We start from the raw sequence: 21213 nt of genomic DNA, 5'->3' as shown, positions 1-21213 counted from the left end.
TAGAATAATATCAAGGAGACAGAACTATCCCTTCCTGGGGTAAGATGAGTGGGTTTCACCCAGACACACCTTTTTATATGTTGTCTCTCCTGAGGAATCCACACCACGGTGGCCTATTTTCTTCATGGACATGCTAGAGGAATAAGGCACCTAGAATAAGAAGAGTCAAGATTAGTACATGATTCCCATGTAACACACCAAACAGCTACAATGATGGTAAATCAAAAAAAAACAAAACAAAACATGCAACACACCCTTTTTAGGTTAAGAACATTTTATAAAATCTTCAGAAGATCCCTCCCATGGAAACACACAGCTATAGTGTTGCTCCCCAAAGAACTAAACTGACTAAAAGAACACGAAGAAAACTCCAAAGGACACATATTTCACCTTTGGTTCTCAGAAAGATGACACAGAAAATTAAAATGATTATCATTAAAGAAAAGCAGAAACAGGGGAAGTAAGCAATAGCAGTCCCAGAAAAAATGGAAGACCCTCAGTTTACAAAAGCAAGACAGAAGTAGAGCTCTACAGACCCAGCTTCCTTTCAGAAACTACTACCCCTCTAATATTCAACCCGACCTGAACACTATTTGCTCAAACTGAATTCACCAGCAGAAATGATCTAGCCACTGGCAAATGCAAGTACTGCGAGCCCAAGTATTAAAAGGCTGTGGCAATAAGACGAATCCTCTAAGATAAGGGCCTCAGTGCCTCAAAGAGATTCCTGAGAACGTGGTATGGCTTTGTTTTCTACCCACATACATCACAGCCTCTGAAAAAAGGAAGAAGTAAAACCAGTGGAGCGGAGGCTAGAAGGCTATTCTCCACAGCCAAGATGCCAGCACAACAGACATGAAGGTATTCTTCATGATGTCGATACTCAAGTTAACAAGCCAGAAGGCAAAAAGACTACTGAAAATAGCATGTTACCATCTTAGGGCCTGATATTTAAGTTCTACTCTTCTTGCTGAGACCCTTAGTGCCAGAAAACCCTCTGTATATAACCTGACAGATCTTGGAAGATGCTCTGAGAAAAAAGCCTAAAATCCTACGCCAAAATGGTCCGCACTCTGAGGTCCCCTCACAAAACCCAGGAGAGATGCAAGAAGTAAAAAGAGGAATGGGAAATACTCTGTGGGAAGAAAATTAAGCAAATACAAGATACTCTGCACAAAAGAGAAAAACTTAGAATATCAACAGCTTCAGTACGGTTAAAAGAAGTTCGTCACATTCACTGAAGCTACGCAGTCAGGAGGTATTAACAGCAAAACAAGAGAATGAGCTTTAGTGTCAGACTGGCTTTGAATCCTAACGTTATTAATTACAGGACTTTGGGCAAGCTATAGAACCTCTAATCTTCACTTTTTCATCTATAAAACACGGATAACAACAATACCTACACTCATAGAGGCTCTTTGCAGGATTAAGTAATACCTATAAAGAGCACTTAGGTACCTTATTTACTCTTTGGTACATTAAAAAAAAGCTCAGGGGCTTCCCTGGTGGCGCAGTGGTTGGTAGTCCGCCTGCCAATGCAGGGTTCAAGCCCTCGTCTAGGAAGATCCTGCGTGCCGCGGAGCAACTGGGCCCGTACGCCACAACTGCTGAGCCTGCCCTCTGGAGCCTGTGAGCCACAACTGCTGAGCCTGCGTGCTGCAACTGCTGAGGCCTCCACGCCTGGAGCCCGTGCTCTGCGACGGGAGAGGCCACCACATTGAGAAGCCCGCGCACTGCAGCAAGGAGTAGCCCCCACTCGCTGCAACTAGAGAGAGCCTGCTCGCAGCAACGAAGACCCAACAGATCCAAAAATAAATAAATAAAATAAATAAATTTAAAACATTTAAAAAAGTTCAATAAATCTGAGCTATTATTAATATTCATAATAAACTGTAACAAAAGTAGAGTTGTATAATTACTAGCCTACCAAAGAGATGTGAGAACCCTATCTAGATTCCAAGACCCAAGTAGGGGTAAAATAAGGGTGTTATAAACAGGTATCCTTCTATCCCAGAATTAAGGTTTTAGAACCACTGTATCAATATAAAACTCACCTCAGATGCCATGGGTCTCTTGATTCCAGATGCTGTGAAAATAAAAATAAACAAACACAACCATAAGTGTATACACACACTCACACGATCTCTATCAAGCACACTGAAACAATCAGGATTTGAGTCACACTAAACCTGACAAATGAGCTCCTGCCTCTTGCTCATTGATAACAGATCCTTTTGGATAGGGATTTTAAATGTCGCTTCTTTTTCCTCCTCCATACTCACAGAGCCCTTATGCATATTCTGTTCTCATTCTAGTCCTTTTTCTTACACAAGTGTTCATATTTTCTCTAGGAAATATATCTGTTCTTGATACATTTAACCATCAGAGCCAGAGGGTCTCATCTGATACCATGGCTGAAAGAGAAAGGGCATAAGAGATACCAAGGTTTATTGGACAGCCTGGGCTTAATAATTTTTCCTGTAGAGCTAAAAGGGTAGGTACTCTTAGAGCATATCTATGGTGCTTTACACTTCTACTAACTATTTCAGAAAAAAGGTAAAGAGTTGGTCTATGGAAGCTTTATTTACAGTAGCCAAGATATGGAAGCAACCTAAGTGTCCATCAACAGATGAATGGATAAAGAAGCTGTGGTGTGTTTGTGTGTGTGTGTGTGTATACATATACATATTTATGCAAATGGAGTATTACTCAGTCATAGAAAAGAATGAAATTCTGCCATTTGCAACAATGTGGATGTCCCTAGAGGGTATTATGCTTAGTGAAATAAGTCAGAGAAAAACATTCTATGTTATCACTTATAGGTGGAATCTAAAAAATAAAACAGATGAATGTATATAACAAAACAGAACAGACTCACAGATATAGAAAACTAGTGGTTACCAGTGGGGAGGGAAAAGGGGGGAGGGACAAGCTAGGGGTAGGGGATTAAGAGACACAAACTACTGTGTATAAAATAAATAAGCAACAAGGATATATTGTACAGCACAGTGAAATATAGCCATTATTGTGTAATAACTTTAAATGAAGTATAATCTACAAAAATATTGAATAACTACATTGTACATCTAAAACTAATATATTATTATAAATCAACTATTCTTCAATTTTAAAAAAAAGAGTTGATCTATGGAGATGAGGAGGCTAAGGATGGGAAAATGCAATGTCAAAAAAATGGAAAAGCATAGAGTGAAGGCAGAATCTGATTCTACATCCTTCCATCCTCATCTTGATTTCTGCTGTAAAAGCAACAGGAATTTGTTGGTGTGTACTTACTAAATATATAATCAGTGGAGATGTGTAAGATAAGTGTGTAGTTAAATCTCATCAATATTATGACTTTTATCCATTTAAATGTAGAAAAACATTTCAAGAATAAGTACGTTTAGAAAGTGACTAAAAGACCATTATCTATAGAAAAATACTCTTAAAAGGTTAAATCAATTCTTAAGGGTCTGCGATCCCTATAACTTTCATCCATGATCACATTGGAAACAGGGAGACAGAACTTTCTCCCCTTCGTATTGAAGAATGTTGGCCTTTTTTCTTCAAAGACTACTGATATATTACTTTGATGTAGTTCTAAAGAATTCAAAATAAACAAAGATTAGCCACATTAAAGAAAATTAAAAAGAAGAATCCAATTCGACGAATCCTCAATAATATAATACCTGAGTAGGAAGACCCCAGTTCTGGTCCATATATAAGGTTTAATGGTAAAACAGCAGCAGAGACAAGATGGGCTTAGGGGCAATCAGGTAAAGCTCTAATTACTATTGTTTAAGACCAACGATCAAGGGCCCTAAGAATTTCAGAATATAGCTGGGCTCAGAGGAGATTGTGGTAGACCTTAGTAGTACAAAGGCCACAGACTAAGCATTTCTGGTACCAATAAGCAGGGTAGGAAATTTCCTTCCCCATAGTGAGTCAGAGTAGCAAAACTAAGGGGAACAGATGGTTTTCATTCCTCTTTCCAAAAAAGGAGGTAAGGGAAATGTCATCTAGCTGTTAGGAAGATGTGCTGCATAAAATGGCCCAGAAAATTAGAAAAACAGCAGAGCCCAATAATCTATGCTTTTTGCAGGATGCTTCATCTTCAGTCAGATCAAGTTCAGGTAGGTGAAAGACCATTTTAGAACTGGAACCCTAAGCTAAAGCTTCCAAGGAACAATAAGCCAGGATGAGTCAGATTTATGATTAAAACTGTTACTGACTTAAAACCTTTTAGACAAGAGCCAACATGCTGAGCTATTTAAAAATCAGAAGACCTGGGTTCAAATCCCTGTTACATCAGGTAAACTGTTCTCTATATTTAACTAAAAAAAGAGGAACCTGGGGCTTCCCTGGTGGTGCAGTGGTTGAGAATCTGCCTGCTAATGCAGGGACACGGGTTCGAGCCCTGGTCTGGGAGGATCCCACATGCCACGGAGCAACTAGGCCCGTGAGCCACAACTACTGAGCCTGCGTGTCTGGAGCCTGTGCTCTCCAACAAAAGAGGCTGTGATAGTGAAAGGCCGTGATAGTGAGAGGCCCGCACAACGCGATGAAGAGTGGCCCCCGCTCGCCACAACTAGAGAAAGCCCTCGCACAGAAACAAAGACCCAACACAGCAAAAATAAATAAATTAATTAATAAACTCCTACCCCCAACATTTAAAAAAAAAAGATGAACCATACTAGAAGGTTTATGTAAAGATTAGATAAGACAAACTAAATCAGGGACTTCCCTGGTGGTCCAGTGGTTAAGAATCCGTCTTGCAATGCAGGGATGCTGGTTCAATCCCTGGTCAAGAAACTAAGATCCCACATGCCGTGGGGCAACTAAGCCCGTGTGCTGCGACTACTGAGCCCACACGCTCTGGAGCCAGGGTGCCACAACTAGAGAGAAGCCCGTGCGCTGCAATGAAAGATCCTGCATGCTGCAACTAAGACCCACCCAACACAGCCCAAAAAAAAGATAAACTAAATCAAAGTACTTCATGGACTGTGACGTGCTATACAAATATATTGTCATATGTGAATTTTTCTTTAAAGAGACCACAGACAGTGCAAGACGGGGTTTTTTTTTAATTTTTTTAAAATTTATTTTATTTATTTAGGCTGTGTTGGGTCTTCATTATTGCGCGCAGGCTTTCTCTCGTTGCAGCGAGCAGGGGCTACTCTTCATCGTGGTGTACATACTTCTCTTTGTGGTGGCTTCCCGTGTTGCGGAGCACAGGCTCTAGGCACGCAGGCTTCAGCAGTTGTGGCACACGGGCTCAGTAGATGTAGCTTGCGGGCTCCAGAGCACAGGCTCAGTAGTTGTGGCGCACAGGCTTAGTTGCTCCGTAGCACATGGGATCTTCCTGGACCAGGGATCGAACCCGTGTCCCCTGCACTGGCAGGCAGATTCTTAACCACTGCGCCACCAGGGAAGCCCCATATGTGATTTCTAATGCAAGAGTAAAGCTGGGCCCCCAGGAAGGTTTAATGTTCAATTACCTAGACCTTCATGAAATTCTAATTAGCACCTCAAAGTTCTTGGCTCCTCCCCAAACCCTCAGCCTCCACCTCCCCCCAACATCACCTGGTGCAAGTGTACAGGCAACTGGAGAATTAGTAAGTCTCAATAAGGAAATCAGTATGCTTTCAGTTGAGAAGACAACACTGATTCTGGACTCCTTGGTCAGTACCTGGTTTATCCCTTCCTCTTTTACCTCAGAGGAAGGGATTTGGAGGGAGCTGGCAGAACCAAGAGCCAACATCCAGTCCTAGGCTGACAGTCTCTCCTAGAACACAACCTCTTCTGCATGCAAGGAGTCAATGGACCAAGTTAAACAATGGAGAAAAAAAAGCAGGTAAGTGATTTTCAAGGCAGAGAGTAGGTCTGGGGCTTTCTTACTCCCTAAAAAGTTCTACTTTGCTACCCTTCCTAGTTTTATCACACAAACACATAGCTCTAGGGCTGCTACATTCTTACAAAGTACCCAGAATGAGGGTGGGAGGACTTCACTCAGTGGAATATGGTGCCAATTACTTAGCTATCTGCAACTGCAAAGCTTGGATTAATCCCAAGAACACTATAGCTGAAGCAATTGGATGGATACTGAGGTCTAAATAATAATAATCAGAACAAGGAACACAGGGAGGAGAATCGGGACCCAAGACTTACTCTCTTCCTTGTCTGAAGTTTTGCCCCTAGGGCACAGGTCAGAGCTCCAACCTCCCAAAGAAGAATGGACAGAAATAAAAAAATATCTAGAGAATTTTATCAATGTTGCTGTAATCCCCAGCTTGGTCCAGAAGAAACCCAATGAAGAGCAGAGTGATATTTCAGGGAACCAGGTACCATCCGCTAAGGCTTGACCATTTGGCCCAAGGCTCTGCCAATGAGAAACTGCCTACTGAGACTGAAGAGTCACCAGCACTGTACCTGTCCATCTCATGGTCAAGCTTTTTCTCTTCAGAAGGAAGAGGAGCAGAAACGGAGGAAGAGGGGGGAGGCGGACGGAGGGGGGAGGAGAGGTGAGGAAAGAAAAGAGAGAAAAGACAAGAATACCAACTCAGCATGGCAACACCCGGCGTAGCAATGCCATCCAGCCAATGCTTAAGGAGAACGAGATTCATCCTTATGGATAAGACTAGAATGTTATTCAACAGAAAGTTTGTTTTCTAGCATCTGTGTGAAAAATGATCTCTGATAAGTATATACTATCATCTTATAATCCCCATATCCACGATCCGTATTTATCATCCTCTTTTTGGGTGGGGAAACTGAGTATAGGGCAGAGTTCCAATGTTAAATTTCCTCTTCCTCAGGGAAAAACGTTTCCATAGTTTGTTTCCTTCATGACTATGTAACTCCTACTTATTAACAGGCCCTAGACCAAGAAGCATTCTAAACAACCAGCTAATGTTGCTCTACTGGAAGCAAAAAATAAAGCCATGACAAACAGGCTGCATCAGAAAAATAATGGTTCAAATAACTTAATTCTGAGTGGCTCAATAGATGATATAGAGCCAACCATGGTGATTTCAAGCCCTAGTTCCTCTGCAGAAAGATGGAAATGTAAAAGACCTACAGGACATTACCAAGGATCAAGGTACAAAACTGTACTCAATTACATATTTACTAAAAAAAGACTGGCTTGTTGTTCACCAAAAATATTAATAAATAAAAGACCTAGAGGAGCAAGGGTGTACTCACTTTGGGAATTTTTTAAAAATTCTGACCAGAGCAGGTTCAATCTGGCTGAAATTTATAGATATTAAATGAAAGTTGATTTTTAAATAGAACAAGTTGAGAACTTAGTTCCTTCGGCCACATATGAACCTACTTGCCCATTTTCAAGCAAACAAATCAATAACAATTTATATTAAGAAAAAAATCATTCAGCAAGGGCCTTTGAGATTTTAATCTAATCTTATTTATAAGTAAAAGAACAGAGCATAAGGGATGTGCTCAAAATCACAGAGCAAAGGCGGTGACAGAGCCAGAACTGGAATCCATATTCCTAAGCCCCAGTTCAACTCTCTTTCTTCTAAACTATCTTTTGTTTTCAATTTCCTGGCCACTTGGAGTCTAGGTAGGACAAGAAACAAAGGGAACTAGAATACTTTTACAAACTAAATAAATCTCAGAATTGCTAATGGACAATATGAACATATATTTTCTTCCCTTGAGGTATCCCCTTCCCTTCCATTTTCACTGGTAAGAGGATTAAGAGCAGAGACCTCCTCCTTCAGTTCTTCTCAATGAAATGAATAACAACACTCTGTTCCTCCAGTAACAGTCATGAATGTCACTGGCAAAAACAGTATGAAAGTATCTTTCATTTCTTTTAGTGATATTATCCTTGTTCTGAATCAGACAACGCCAGTATTCTAGAGGAGCAGAAGCTATCTTTCAAGTCTGATACTTGAAAGAGCAGTTTCACAGATGTTAAGGTCCTCACTCTAGAAGTAGAAAGTACCTTTTTGTCTTTGTAATAAGACATGAACAACTTTAGCAGAGAGAGAAAAAAAAAGTTTTTAATTCATCTCAGATTGCAGTTTTCTTTTTGGTGTAAGTGGAACCATGTCTTGCTCTGATTAAAAGCATAAGGGTTACGATCATTGAATTTGCAACGACAAAAAGAGGGCATCTGATGGGCACTCCTGTTTCAGTGATCTTGGAATTGACTGCAGAATCAGTTACCAATCCTTGGCAAAAATCCACATTAACTTCTAAAATATTTTCTTAAAGAATGATCAATAACTCCACATATTATGCATGGAGGAGCTCAGAATTTTGTTGCTTTTTTAGGACAGCTAAAGTCAGAAGGGGAAGTTCCCTTCTGCACTATTCTTTTGTTGAACAACAAATATTTAATCTGGTTTAAAGTCAAGTTAGTTCACAAACAGCCTTTCAGATTAGTGAGAGAGCAATAAGGTATAGTAGGTAGGAATGTGGGCTCTGAAATCAGAACACCTAGGTTGGCTAGGTTTGAATACTAGATCTACCATTTGCTAACTAGGTAACTTTGGACAAGTTGGTTAAAATGCTCTAGGCCTTGGTTACCTCATCCATAAAATGGACATATAATAACATGTATTTCATAGCGTTGTTATGAGAATTAAATAAGTCCTGTATTACACCTAACATGTAATAAATGCTCTATAAATACTAGTAATTATTACTACTATCATTGTGAATTATGAAACCCCATCTACAGGATGGGAAGGGTCAGGGGAAATAAGAGGTACAACAGAAAGGGAAAAGAAAAAGAGACTCATTTACTGAAACAAAAGGAAATGGAGTTATGGGAAGACTTCGAGGGAGACAAAAGATAGTGAACGGATTCATTTCATACTGTGGAACTGTGAGAAAAGAAGTTTCTGTGTTAAGAAAGCATATTTTTTGGAGAGGACAGAGGGAAATGGGAGCTAAAGTGAAATAATGCTTGCAAGACATCCACAGCCTTCTCAGAAGGCCATGCGCTACTACTAAAAAAAAGTCTGCAATTGTTATGGGGAAGAGGAGTTGGCTGCTAGTAACTCCAAGGAGCTCATGCTTCTTCAGCACAAATACACATCAGTTCTACCTCTCTTACGGTTAACCCCACAGCACAGAAAGTTGAAACCTAAATGAGGAAAAACAGAAAATTATCACTTACTTCTGGGGTTCTACCTGCTTAACAGCAGAATAAACACATTAAAAAAAACACAAACAAACAAACAAAAAAACCACACAACAACGCTAAAGTTTAAAATTATGAACAGGACCTGACCTGATGACCCCCAGTACCATACTGTGAAATGTTAGATGATTTTCTGCAGTTCTAGGTAAATGTCAAAAAAAAAGAGACAGAAGGAGAAGCTCAGGCAGAAAAATTCCACGGGAAAAAAAAAAAGAAAAAAGAAAAATTCCAGGAGTGATCACAAAACTTGTAACCCAAACAATTTCACGCTGGAGTGATTTCAGATTGGCAAAAAAATTTCAGGTATAAAGCTCCTTGCATGCAGGCTTCTATCCTTTTAAAAAAGACTGTGTATACATTTTATTTGACCGTCTTCCACTTGTGAGGGCAATTTGGTAATATCTAGCAAAAAGCCTTAAAAACAAATATGTACCATTTGTCCCAGAAGTGGGAATTTATCCTAAGGAAATAATTAGTCAAGTGGACAAAGACATATATACAAAGATATTTATTGTAACATTGTACATAATAACTATAATTGGGTAGATATAATGGGAAAGAATCTAAATGAACAATATAGGTGACATAAGTTGTAGTGCAGTCATAAAATGGACTAGTATACAACCATTATTTTTATGTGTAGGATAAAATCCATTATTTTTATGGATAGGATGTCACAATAAATTGTTGAATGGAAAAAGGTAGAAAATTACATAATGCAATATTTTTCTAAAACACTTACCTATAAAGTCACATGTATTTATACACATAGAAAAGGTCCAAAAGATTATATACCAGAATGTTAAAATACGACTATACTGGATAGTGGGATTAAGTTGATATTTTAAGTTTAAGTTTCTATTTTTCCTTATCTATATAAATTTTCTGTAACAAATAATTAGATAATTTAACAATTAAAGGAAAGAGATACACAGGGATGGCTTTATTATCTTTCTCTGTTTTATAACCATTTTTCCCAGTAAACTAGCGCTCAACAGTCCCACACATACAGACCACCATCAATCCCCTCCCCACACATTAACTCAAGCTCATTACAACATATTATGCTGCTGCAGAAATAGAGGAAAAATGTGAAAAGATGTCTAGAAACTGCTGAGAATTCCAAGCTACAAATAAGCATGACTCCTACACACTCCTTCCCATTCTTTATTAATTATTACTTTGAGATGCCTATACAATCTGAAGCAAACATGTATCGGCACATATGATAAGAGGTTCTCTCTGAAGAATTTACCTTTCATATCCTTCAGAATATCACTTTTCTCCTATAAAACAGGTATACCTAATTTCAGCAGATCTCCTGGATACTTGAAAAATAAAGATCTAGCCTCAAAATTATGAAAATTAGCTGAGAAATCTTTAATGTTACTAAAATAATTTCACAACAGCTGAACTAGCCAAGTCAAGTGCCTAAGTGGAAACAACCCAATCAATTCCTGCTAAAATACAAAGTTGAATCATCATACCGTGTCACAGAAAATTTTTCTGAGTAACTCCGTACTGGTCTCAAGGAAGCACTCCATTTTGGTCCTTGGCCCCACCCTAAATTGTGTTTTTGATGAAAAAGGTACCCAAGGCCTTAAAAGAGGAGATAATTGAAACAAAGATATTTTCAGACAGTAAATAGCTCCAAAATATGAGTTGTTGTTCCCCTCCCCCACCCTGCTCTCAGTGTGTGGAACAAAACAGAGTTGGCTTTAATACCAGAGCCTCTCCCAGTGCTTTCAGAGCAGAAGCATTTCCGTCGGAGATGAGATGACATCATCTACCAGATGAGAAACTAAGAGGCAGTCTGTGACTGACTGCAATGTTTGAAGTACTCATATAATTTCGGGAGGCTAGAAGTTGGCCGGATGTGCATTGCTCAGACGAGTTTTGCCTGAACGGGTCATAGAGAAGCAATTCCAGAGACCTACCAATACTACTATAAAATTGTGTCAATAATTCCTATATAAAGCAGAAAGAGACAAGCAGACTTTTCGGAAGCAGGGTCTCCTGGTTGATAATATTGAGAGCCAGAGATTTCAAAAGAAAAAAAAAAAAAGAGCAAAAGCAAAAACTCGCACAAAACAAAAGTCATCAGCCCAGTTGTTTGCTGGACTATCTCAAACAAGCTCTCTGGTCCTCTTTAACTTGAAATACTGAATTTTAATTATACCACTGCATGTAGGAGGCATAATATGTTATTCAAATGAAAATACTCACAAATATGTCTGAAGTGTCAGCCTACCTAATGAGAAGTACTGCTGAGCACAAAGCTCTAAGAGATAGTGTTAAAAGGGGAAAAAAAAAAAAGGAACTATTACTATGCCCTCAATAAGAACTAAACCAAGCCAATTAAGAAAACCAAGCCACATCTTAGAGAAGAGCTAAATTTAGTTTCCTAGCAGGTGTCAATTTTTCCTAAGGATCTTCTAGAAAAAATGAGAAAGGCAAGGATGCTCGTAGAAACAAAAGCTCAAAGGCAGTTTGATCTACCAGTCCTGGGGTCAGCTGAGAGCCAACCTGGCTCAGCTAAGAGCCAACTAAGTAAGTAGCAAGGAACAAGCCGCAAATTTACTAAGACCCATCTTGACAACATACAGACTTTATGCAAAGTCTTTGCCACTATTAACAATGTCTTTGAATCTCACTTTCCTAATTTGGAAAATGAGAGGGTTAAATTAAAATATCTCTACACTTCCCTCTAGTGATAATTTTTTTTTAATTTATTTATTTTTGGCTGCGTTGGGTCTTTGTTGCTGCATGCGGGCTTTCTCTAGTTGTGGTGAGTGGGGGCTACTCTTCATTGTGGTGCGTGGGCTTCGCGTTGCAGTGCTTGTTGCAGAGCATGGGCTCTAGGTGCACAGGCTTCAGTAGTTGTGGCACTCAGGCTCAGTAGTTGGGGCTCACGGGCTCTAGAGCGCAGGCTCAGTAGTTGTGGCGCACGGGCTTAGTTGCTCCGTGGCATGTGGGATCTTCCCGGACCAGGGCTAGAACCCGTGTCCCCTGCACTGGCAGGCAATTCTTAACCACTGTGCTATCAGGGAAGCCCTAGTGGTAAATTTTTGCTTCTAGTTCTGTAAGCCAAATTTCATGGTTCTCAGGCCTCAAATATGTATCTCTGAGCAGTAAAATTTTGGTTGAAATTTGTGAAAAAAATCTGAGTCCTTCTTTAAAAGACCTGAGTCTCCTGGATAAGCCAACCCACGGCCAAGAAGCAGTTGAGATTTCTGGCAGATCACCACCTCCCAATTCTATTTCCAAACATGGTTCTATCTACCTTGAAAAAAAGCAGTGGATATTGCTGGCTTACAATGTACATATCTGAGCCGAGAAAGTAACTTAAATGATATCATAATGAGCATAAATTACCTCAACAATGCACTTCAATCACCTCCCAGACACTAATGTAAGAAAATAAGAGATATGGCCAAGTTACTTCTCTGCCATCTCTTTTGTACAGGTTCTTGTCAATGGCAACTTGGAGTTTACCAGGAATGTTTACCTACACTGTGCACAGAAAAGCTAATATACTCTAAGCTATTTATACATCCCTAAAATTAAAAAAAAAAAAACTCTTCCCATTCTCTTCCTGTAACTTCCCTTTGCCCACTCCCCATCAACATTACTGATCCTTTGGGATAGTGCTTATTCTTGGTTAACTCCATATTGCTCAGTTTAGTACACAAGGCAAATAATAAGGTATATGGAACTCCCTACAAGGAATCTGTCCTTCTCTCTCTTTTTACCAGTCTTCTTCAGACTCCAACAATAAGGTGACTTTTTGGGAATCAGATATTTAAAAATTAATACATATTGTATACAGCCATTAAAAACAAACAGACTAATTTCACAGGAGGAGAAAGAAAAATGATCAGTAACAAAGTTTAAAAAGATGGAGGGGTTGAGGGAAAAAAGTTCACTTCAAACAAAACAACAGTAAAAGAAACAACAGAAGCTCATAGGAGATATGGATGAAACAGAACCAACACATATGTACAAACTAAACAATGTTCTCTTTTGATAGGAAAGGGTGGAGAAGTGAAGCGCAACAGGGGAAATGAACTAGGAAGGGGTTTCCTCTAGGAAACACCATCAGTCCAAACACTCCCTCTGTGAGACTGAGTGATGGGCTGGGGTTTGGAACACAAAGAAACAGAAATTCTCTCTGCCGAGTTATCAGAAACAGCAATTCTCTCTGCCGAGCTATCAGAAACAGCATACTTCCTGAAGCATACTTGTATCCTTGATCAAGAGGATACACCCAGTAAAAAGAAGAGAGAAGAAACTGACAACTCTGGTCTTTTTGCTTTCTTCATGTCAAGTAAGAATATCCCAAAATTCTAGGAAAGAAAATATCCAGTTTAAAGGACAAAATACCCCCACACACACACTTTCCTTCTCCCCAGTTCTGAATTTGGCCTGGTGTTATCGCTGTTCACTTCACAGGCTATAGTTTCCATTATTTATTATCAAAGAAAAATAGACTGATAAAATATTTAACAGCTAGTAGCTAGCACATATTTAAGCAAAGTTATTAATCAAAACAGTTTTATATCAAACCAGAACAGCACACAGAAATTAAGAAACAAAACATGATATGTATTTTGATATTCAAAGCTAACTTATAAGTACACATTACCAATTAATATCAGATACTGGATACCTAATAAGTCTATATAATTATACTTGACAGGGGGCTTGAGCAGCCATGGCAGAAATAAATGGATAATTAAAAACAATGACATTCTAATGTCAGTTTTCCAGCAGAATCTACCAAGGGGACAAAAGAAAAAAGGAGGGGGTAGGTGGCTGTAAACCCTCTACAGAGAAAGCAAAAAGAAAAATCTCTCACTACTTATAAAATACCAATCAAAATGAAACCTGGTGATATTCTGCCTACATGGCATTCTGTTCTATCTTTACCTTTCCAAATTTCAGTTTCTCACTCCAATAAAGTGGCTTAAGTTGCTTTATTTTTCACTAGTAGGGAAGAATTGAAGGGAAAGAGATCAGTCTGCAAATGGCCTACACTGTACCAAAGAACACAGACAAAAAACCCCTACCATTTGGAGTTATCAGATTACAGCATACATTTACTGGTGGAGCTCTGCTGAGAAGAACAAAGCCACCAGAATCAAGGACTGATAAGACTGGCTCTACTACAAAAGTTCCAAGCAAAAATCTTCTCTCCTGTGTCTTCCAGGGTCTCCCTCAGTAGTTAAGGGCAAGTCAGAAAAGGAGCTGTAAAAGTTACCTCCAAATCATTTGTGCTCATGATAAAATCATTTGGTGATGTGTGACAATTTCAGAAACGTTCTGGTCTGAAGCAAAAGGAGCTATAGGTTCATGACCTTCTAAGGTTTCAAGTGCTTTTTCTTAGGGGAGTCACACATGATTTTATCACACAGCTCTTATTTCAGGGGAGCAAAGGACACCTCAACACTCTAACTTTACTTTTTAACTCCTCCACTAACTTCAAATCAAGTCTCCAAAACAGAAACTCTTTACTCCCTTCCTGGTGGCAAAAAGGGTACTCAGTGGCTGAATTTCAAACTCTTGATGGACTAGTCAAACTGCAGACAGGGGGCTCTCTTACACTGGTGTGACAGATGGTCGCACTGTCAACAGCACCTTATCAGGGCTGATTTTATTTTTTAAGTGGTGCCACTGTCCAAATAATGAGGATAGGAGGGAAAGGAAGACAGGGAATACATTTCCTTTAACACATGAAACAGCTGACAGCAAACTGCATCACCTTTTCTTAACCAAAGTTTAAGAACAAGCACATGATAATGGCTGCTGTAAACTGATATTCATTTATAATTGCCTCCCTCCCACAAATCCAAACATGGTAATTACTCCAATGGGAAAAGATCTCTTAGACATCTCTCACATATCTCTCAGAGTGAATGCTTTGCTCTACCTTCTGTATTTCACTTGTCGGAAGCTTAAAAGACCAGCTCTCGCTTAAAGGTGAAATAATATAGACAGGGGTTTAATACTGGCAGGGAACAACTGTTCTAAATTACCTGTCCTTCCTAATTTGAATGCCAAAAGATCTTGAGCCTTCAAAGGTTATGAGTGACTTATTTAAAACATCAATCTGGGACCTCCCTGGTGGCGCAGTGGTTGAGAGTCCGCCTGCCGATGCAGGGGATATGGGTTCGTGCCCCGGTCTGGGAGGATCCCATATGCCGCGGAGCGGCTGGGCCCGTGAGCCATGGCCGCTGGGCCTGCGCATCCGGAGCCTGTGCTCCGCAACGGGGGAGGCCACAACAGTGAGAGGCCCGCATACCGCAAAAAAAAAAAAAAAAAAAAAATTTAAAACATCAATCTGTCCCTGACTCCTGACATTCTTATTTTGTATCCACTTTCAACACTGCCAGAGAATCTTGCCTTTAGGATTTCAGTTTCACCAATATTTGAGTTCAGCTAAACACCTAAGGAAAGTAACTTGGTTTTAGGATGATTAAAACACAAACACACACAGTCCTACCTTGAATTTCTACAAAGCTAGCCTTTAACAATTTAGGAAATCATAAACCATTGTTTATTCCTGCCAATGTCTTAATTCCCCTGGTACCATCCCGACAGAGCACCACACCCCTCCAATCACAAATAAAACACATTCTCAGTAGCCTTTTTTGCATCAGAATCAAACATCTTATCCTCTTCAAAAACATAGCCTTGAAATGAAATATTCTATTAAATTAAATTCAGTAAGCCAAAACCTAAGTGAACATGCAGATACACCAAAAAGTCAACACTGCATATCTTCACACGATAATCCCATGTTTTCAGAAATATTTGAGAATTTTTCTTAATTTCTTAATCCATTTCAGTATTTGCCAAAGAAGCAGAAAAGGAGGGTGTTAAGAAACAAAAGTTAAAAAAAGGAATCTAAGCTATTTATTTTTAGTCATTTTTATATCTTGACTTCACATATGAACACAGTAGAGCCAAGGAGCTGTAAAGTCCACTAAAATCTAATATTTGATTTTCTGGTGAAAACACAACAGCAAAAAACATTTATTCAATCTGAATTACATCCTGCTAGTCCTCGGATCTGGCAGAAAATATAAAAACATACAAAAATATCAAATAGTGACATCTAAAATAGATAGTAGGACTTCCCTAGTGGCGCAGTGATTAACAATCCGCCTGCCAATGCAGGGGACACGGGTTCGAGCCCTGGTCCAGGAAGATCCCACATGATGCGGAGCAACTAAGCCCGTGCTCCACAACTACTGAGCCTGCGCTCTAGAGCCCATGAGCCACAACTACCAAAGCCCGTGCACCTAGAGCCTGTGCTCCGCAACAAGAGAAGCCACCGCAATGAGAAGCCCGGGCACTGCAACAAAGAGTAGCCCCCGCTCGCCACAACTAGAGAAAGCCCGCGTGCAGCAACGAAGACCCAAGGCAGCCGAAAATAAAAAATAAATAAATTTTTTAAAAAAGATCAACCTGGTTTCTAATACCTGATTTGATAGTTAAGTCTATTTAATGACTGTACACAATCATTCTTCTTTCAGCACTGGGGGAGGGGGAAAAGAGGCTTTAAATTGAGGAGCTACTGTTTTAAAAACACTGTCATTTTAACTTTATCCTCCTTCACATTTAGAATGCAACATGAGTTGTTCTGGCCTGCTAATCCTTTATAGGAAAGGTAAAAATCACCTCTCAAGAAACTAAAAATAGATGTACATAAATAAAACTGCAGTTTGGAAAAAGATATTTGTGACCAAGTATTTGCTCATCTGAACTGACATATGAAAGGTGGAACCCTCTATTTAGTCAACTCAAAATGGGAAGGATGCAATCCCAGGCCTAAGGAAATGTCAATGTCTCAGGTAAAGCATCCATCATGTGGCAGCCTCTCCTGTTCACAGTGTAGAGGCAACAGTCACTGTGGAACCCCAGACATTTCTGATGGAAGCTCTAGAACAGTTTCTGACTCAAACTACCCCCCACACACACACAAACCCCACCACCACACATTTTCCCTCCTACACACAATCTGTTGCTTTTCTTGTGGGCTCCTCAGCCCTCCTCAATCTTCAATAGTTTCTAACCACTTTGAGCTATATTCCCTGGCTCCCTTCTCCAAGTGCCAGTGTCGTGCCTAATCATTCCTCCAGTCCATTTCCTATTATGCAATATTCGCCACAGCACTGAGAGCCACCCCCACCCCATCCTTCGCAGGCCTAATGCCCAGAATCACCTCCCTCAACCTTTACTGCAACTCGAGACGCCACCGTTCCGCCTTTTCCATCTGTTTTCAGGGTCTTTTAACCCTGATTTTCCACATTCCTCAGGTTTTCTTAAAAACCTCCCATTCCTTCCCAAAGTTGGGCAGTCTAGAGATGGGAGTCTCGAAAGGAGGATGTTTGATAAAATGTGTACGTGTATCTGTGCGAGCGCACGCGTGTTTGGGGTCGGGGGGCACGAAGTGAGAAGGAATGACGCATTAGGGGAAGGCTCTGACTAAAAAGACAGCTCCAAAAACTCCCACCCCCAACAAAATCCACAATTCCCTAACTCCCCAGCAATGGAAAGCGTCCCATAACTCTTCCATACCTTTTAAGTCCCATGGCTTCTCTTCCAGTTTCATCCAATTAATCCCGCAATCAACTTGGATTCTACCTGCCTCTCACACTACGTAATTCCTCCCTACCTACGAAGCCTCCATTTACTCTACTTTTCTCTACTCCCTTCGGTTCCCTTTCTGTTGCCTTCCTACCCCCACCGTCAATCTCCATCCCTTCCTGACCCTACGCCTTCAAAGCCCTCAACCCGGTCTCCTCGAAGCCAGCCAATGTTCCTAACAGCTTCCCTTTTCTCAGTCAAATCCATCCTTTGCTCACACTCCACCTGCCAGTTCAGAAAGGTAGGAAAGCCTAGTCCTCTGTCCTCCTTACCGGCAACGACTCGGACATCCCCAACTACAGGTGCCCTTCCTGGGTCTCGCTCTTTCCCCATTGCACAGCTGTCAACAGCCCCAAGCCCACGCTCCGCCCTGATTACCTGAAGACGAGGTGCAGGGAGGGACCCCGGAATCCGCGGATGAAAACCCGACCGCCGACGACCCAGAGGAGGCCGACGCCATCTTAGCAGCCCCCTCCCCCTCAGCGGCCTCGCTCCCTTTCAATCCTCTTCCTCTTCTCGGAGTCTGATCTTTCCCACGTCTCTTCACAGAACCCGCGTTCTGCGGGCCACCTCCCCGCCCCCTCTCTCAGATACGTCGCGCCGGCTCCGGGACCAACTCAGGGCCGCACCATTCGGCGGGCATGGGGGAGAACTCTCGTCTCGCACCCTCTCCGCAACTTTAACCGCTTTCCGCGGGAGCTACTTTCCCCTTTCACAACAGAGGAAGCTCAAACCAGCTGCCGGGACCCCGCGTCCGGACTAAACCACACCTAAAAGAACAGGGTGGGCAGTGAGAATTCCCAGCGGAGCGAATGTCCCCTCCCCCTCCTCCCTAGCCACAGCCTGTTTATCGCCCAACCCCACCGGTCCACTCCTGACGGCCAAAGCAATCCAGGCATCGCGCATGCGCCCAACCTTCTCCTCCGCGGCCCATCCCATCCAATGGAGGGGAGGAGGGAGGTCCCCAGAGAAATCAAGCCAATCAAGAGGCTGCTCCTGGTCACATGACGCGGGTCCCTCGCGCCCTAACAAATCCAAGGGTCGAAGACGGCGCGCCCATGTCTACGGCGCCTCGGTGAGTCCATCTACGTTCAACTCCTTGAAGGGACTAGGTTGCGAAGTCTGAGCAGGGGATCAGAGTACGCGGGGCTGACCCTTGCAGTTCACAGCCCAGGAAGAACTCCCGATAGAAGCGCCGGTGTCAAGTCAAAGACGTTAAACAGTCGAATATCACAAAACATCACATTCCACCAAGTATTCTTCCGGCTTTGCTGCCTTGTTTACCATTTAGTTTAACATGCTCTTGCCTTCCTCTGAATGACATTCGAAACAGATCTACACTTTGCCTCAAACGCAATGCTGGGCACAGTGATTGAGTTGAGTAAATATTTGATAAATGAACGAATAATGTCCATTTATTTGATAAATGGACAGGAATAAAGACCTGTCCAAAAGGGCCACGGAAGGCGATCAGAAACCTAACACAATCTTCCTGTGATCCAAGCCCTTAGCCTCTCTCAGTTACCTATGCTCCAAAGGGCATGGAGACTCAGAGAAATTCCCCATTCTAGTCTAGTCTTCGTACTAACCCCGCTCAATTTTAACAAAATACCCTGGAGATTATGAACCCTGATGGGGATATGAAGACCTGACTATCTAACTGAACAGACTGTAAGCTGCTAGAGAGCAAGGACTGTGTTTCACCCTTGTATCTCCAGCTCCCCCATGACGTAAGTCTGTACATAGTAGGGGCTCAGTAATTATTCGTGAAATGAATAAACGAAGAGGAATGGAGGAAAAATCCTAGGTATTGCAGCCCCCAACATGGGCCTGGTTATCCTCTATCCGGATGTCTTCTGGGTCTTCGAAAGGGAACATAGGACCTGAACGTCCAGAAAATATCTCCAAGCATTTACCTCTGCCTTCTACCCCCTGCGTCATCAAGATCTAAAATAATTGTTTCCCTGCCGCCACCTGCTGGGTTATTCATCTTCCTTTAGGTACTGAAGGTAGACCAACTTCAAATGCTTGTATTACCACTTATAATTCCGTAGCAGTGGGATTGTGTAACATTGAAGTATTTTATGATTCTGATTTTAAAATTGGAAATAGACCAATAAAACCCTGACTTACCAAGGCGGTAAGTCAACAGGGTGATCTTCTCCCTCGAATTTGATCTATGAATTAGATTTCAGCCCTCCTGAAAGAAGAGACCCCTGTTTTGTAGCTTCTTAGGGGTTTTTGTTTCTCCTTTACGTACCAGAAAATAGCTACTATTACTCCTACCACCTTGTATTATGTCATAGTCTGTTTGCTTGTTCGTCTCCCTCACAAGACTGAACATTCCAGGGCAAAGATTACACCTTATCCATTTTTATATCTCAGACATCTAGAATAGTGCCTGGCACAGAGCAGGTGCCAAGTTCATGCTCCTGAATATATGAATGGATGAAGGCAAAATTCAAAAAGTGGGGCTAGGGGTGTTTTCCATATTTTCCCCAAAACCTTGTCTTTGCCTCCACTCCCAGTCAATCCTGGGGTGGCCTCTGAGTCATACAGCCACTCTTCCCCAGTAACATTCCTGGCATAGCAGTACTGGGGTGACGTGGCAGGGTGTGGAAGCAGGGGCAGAACAGGATACATTGGCTTGGTGTCCCCAAGGAAATGCAAAAGGGAGTTCACCAATATATCCTTTAGAAAGGGGGGTGGCAATCTGGTGATCTCAAATAGAGCCACACATACAGACTTGAAGGAAATAGTGTATACACAGACACACACAAACACACACAGCCTTACTAAAGTGACCTTCATGTCCTAGGACAGTTCCTAATGTCAAGATGGAGTGGCTAGGTCAACATAGAGGCAAAATAAGAGGATGGGTATCTCATTCACTCAATTAGTCATTATTTCATTCATTCATTGAATTAGCATTATTTAGCCTCACCTACATCCTAGGCACTATGGGAATTCCTGGTATACACAGATGAAGATAAAGTCCCTGGCCTCAAAAAGATCACAGACTAATGACAAAGACAGACACAGAAATGATCAGAATAAAACATAATAGGTGCCATCACAGAGTATGCACAAATGCTGTGTTTTGAAAACCATATTTTCAGAATAAAAAATGGGAAGAGAAGTTGATACACTCTTTTTTTTTTTTTTTTTTTTTTTGCGGTACGCAGGCCTCTCACTGTTGTGGCCTCTCCCGTTGCGGAGCACAGGCTCCGGACGCGCAGGCTCAGCGGCCATGGCTCACGGGCCCAGCTGCTCCGCGGCATGTGGGATCTTCCCGGACCGGGGCACGAACCCATGTCCCCTGCATCGGCAGGCGGACTCTCAACCACTGCACCACCAGGGAAGCCTGATACACTCTTTTTTTAAAT

General features: G+C 41.5%; 1 protein-coding gene across 4 annotated transcripts in view; it reads right to left on the bottom strand.

The window, feature by feature from the left end:
- The window catches only part of PIP5K1A (phosphatidylinositol-4-phosphate 5-kinase type 1 alpha), a 37659-nt gene extending 18981 nt beyond the window's left edge, over window positions 1-18678 (bottom strand). For 2 of the 4 annotated variants that reach the window (XM_082615730.1, XM_082615731.1), the window contains exons 1-4: window positions 18206-18677; window positions 9080-9118; window positions 2055-2086; window positions 70-150 (exon numbers count right to left, since the gene is read on the bottom strand). In XM_082615730.1, the coding sequence (XP_082471856.1) occupies window positions 70-150; window positions 2055-2086; window positions 9080-9118; window positions 18206-18287 (234 nt within the window). In that variant the 5' untranslated portion in view covers window positions 18288-18677. Of the gene's footprint in view, window positions 1-69; window positions 151-2054; window positions 2087-9079; window positions 9119-18205 lie in introns of all 4 variants that reach the window. The other 2 variants (XM_082615728.1, XM_082615729.1) reach the window with 2 other exon arrangements.
- Window positions 18679-21213: the final 2535 nt, after the last annotated feature.

Source organism: Mesoplodon mirus (genome assembly GCF_964341445.2).
Source record: "Mesoplodon mirus genome assembly, chromosome: 3".
NCBI lineage: Eukaryota > Metazoa > Chordata > Mammalia > Artiodactyla > Ziphiidae > Mesoplodon > Mesoplodon mirus.
The sequence above is the reverse complement of the archived record's forward strand: the minus strand, read 5'-3'. Positions and strand labels throughout refer to the sequence as shown.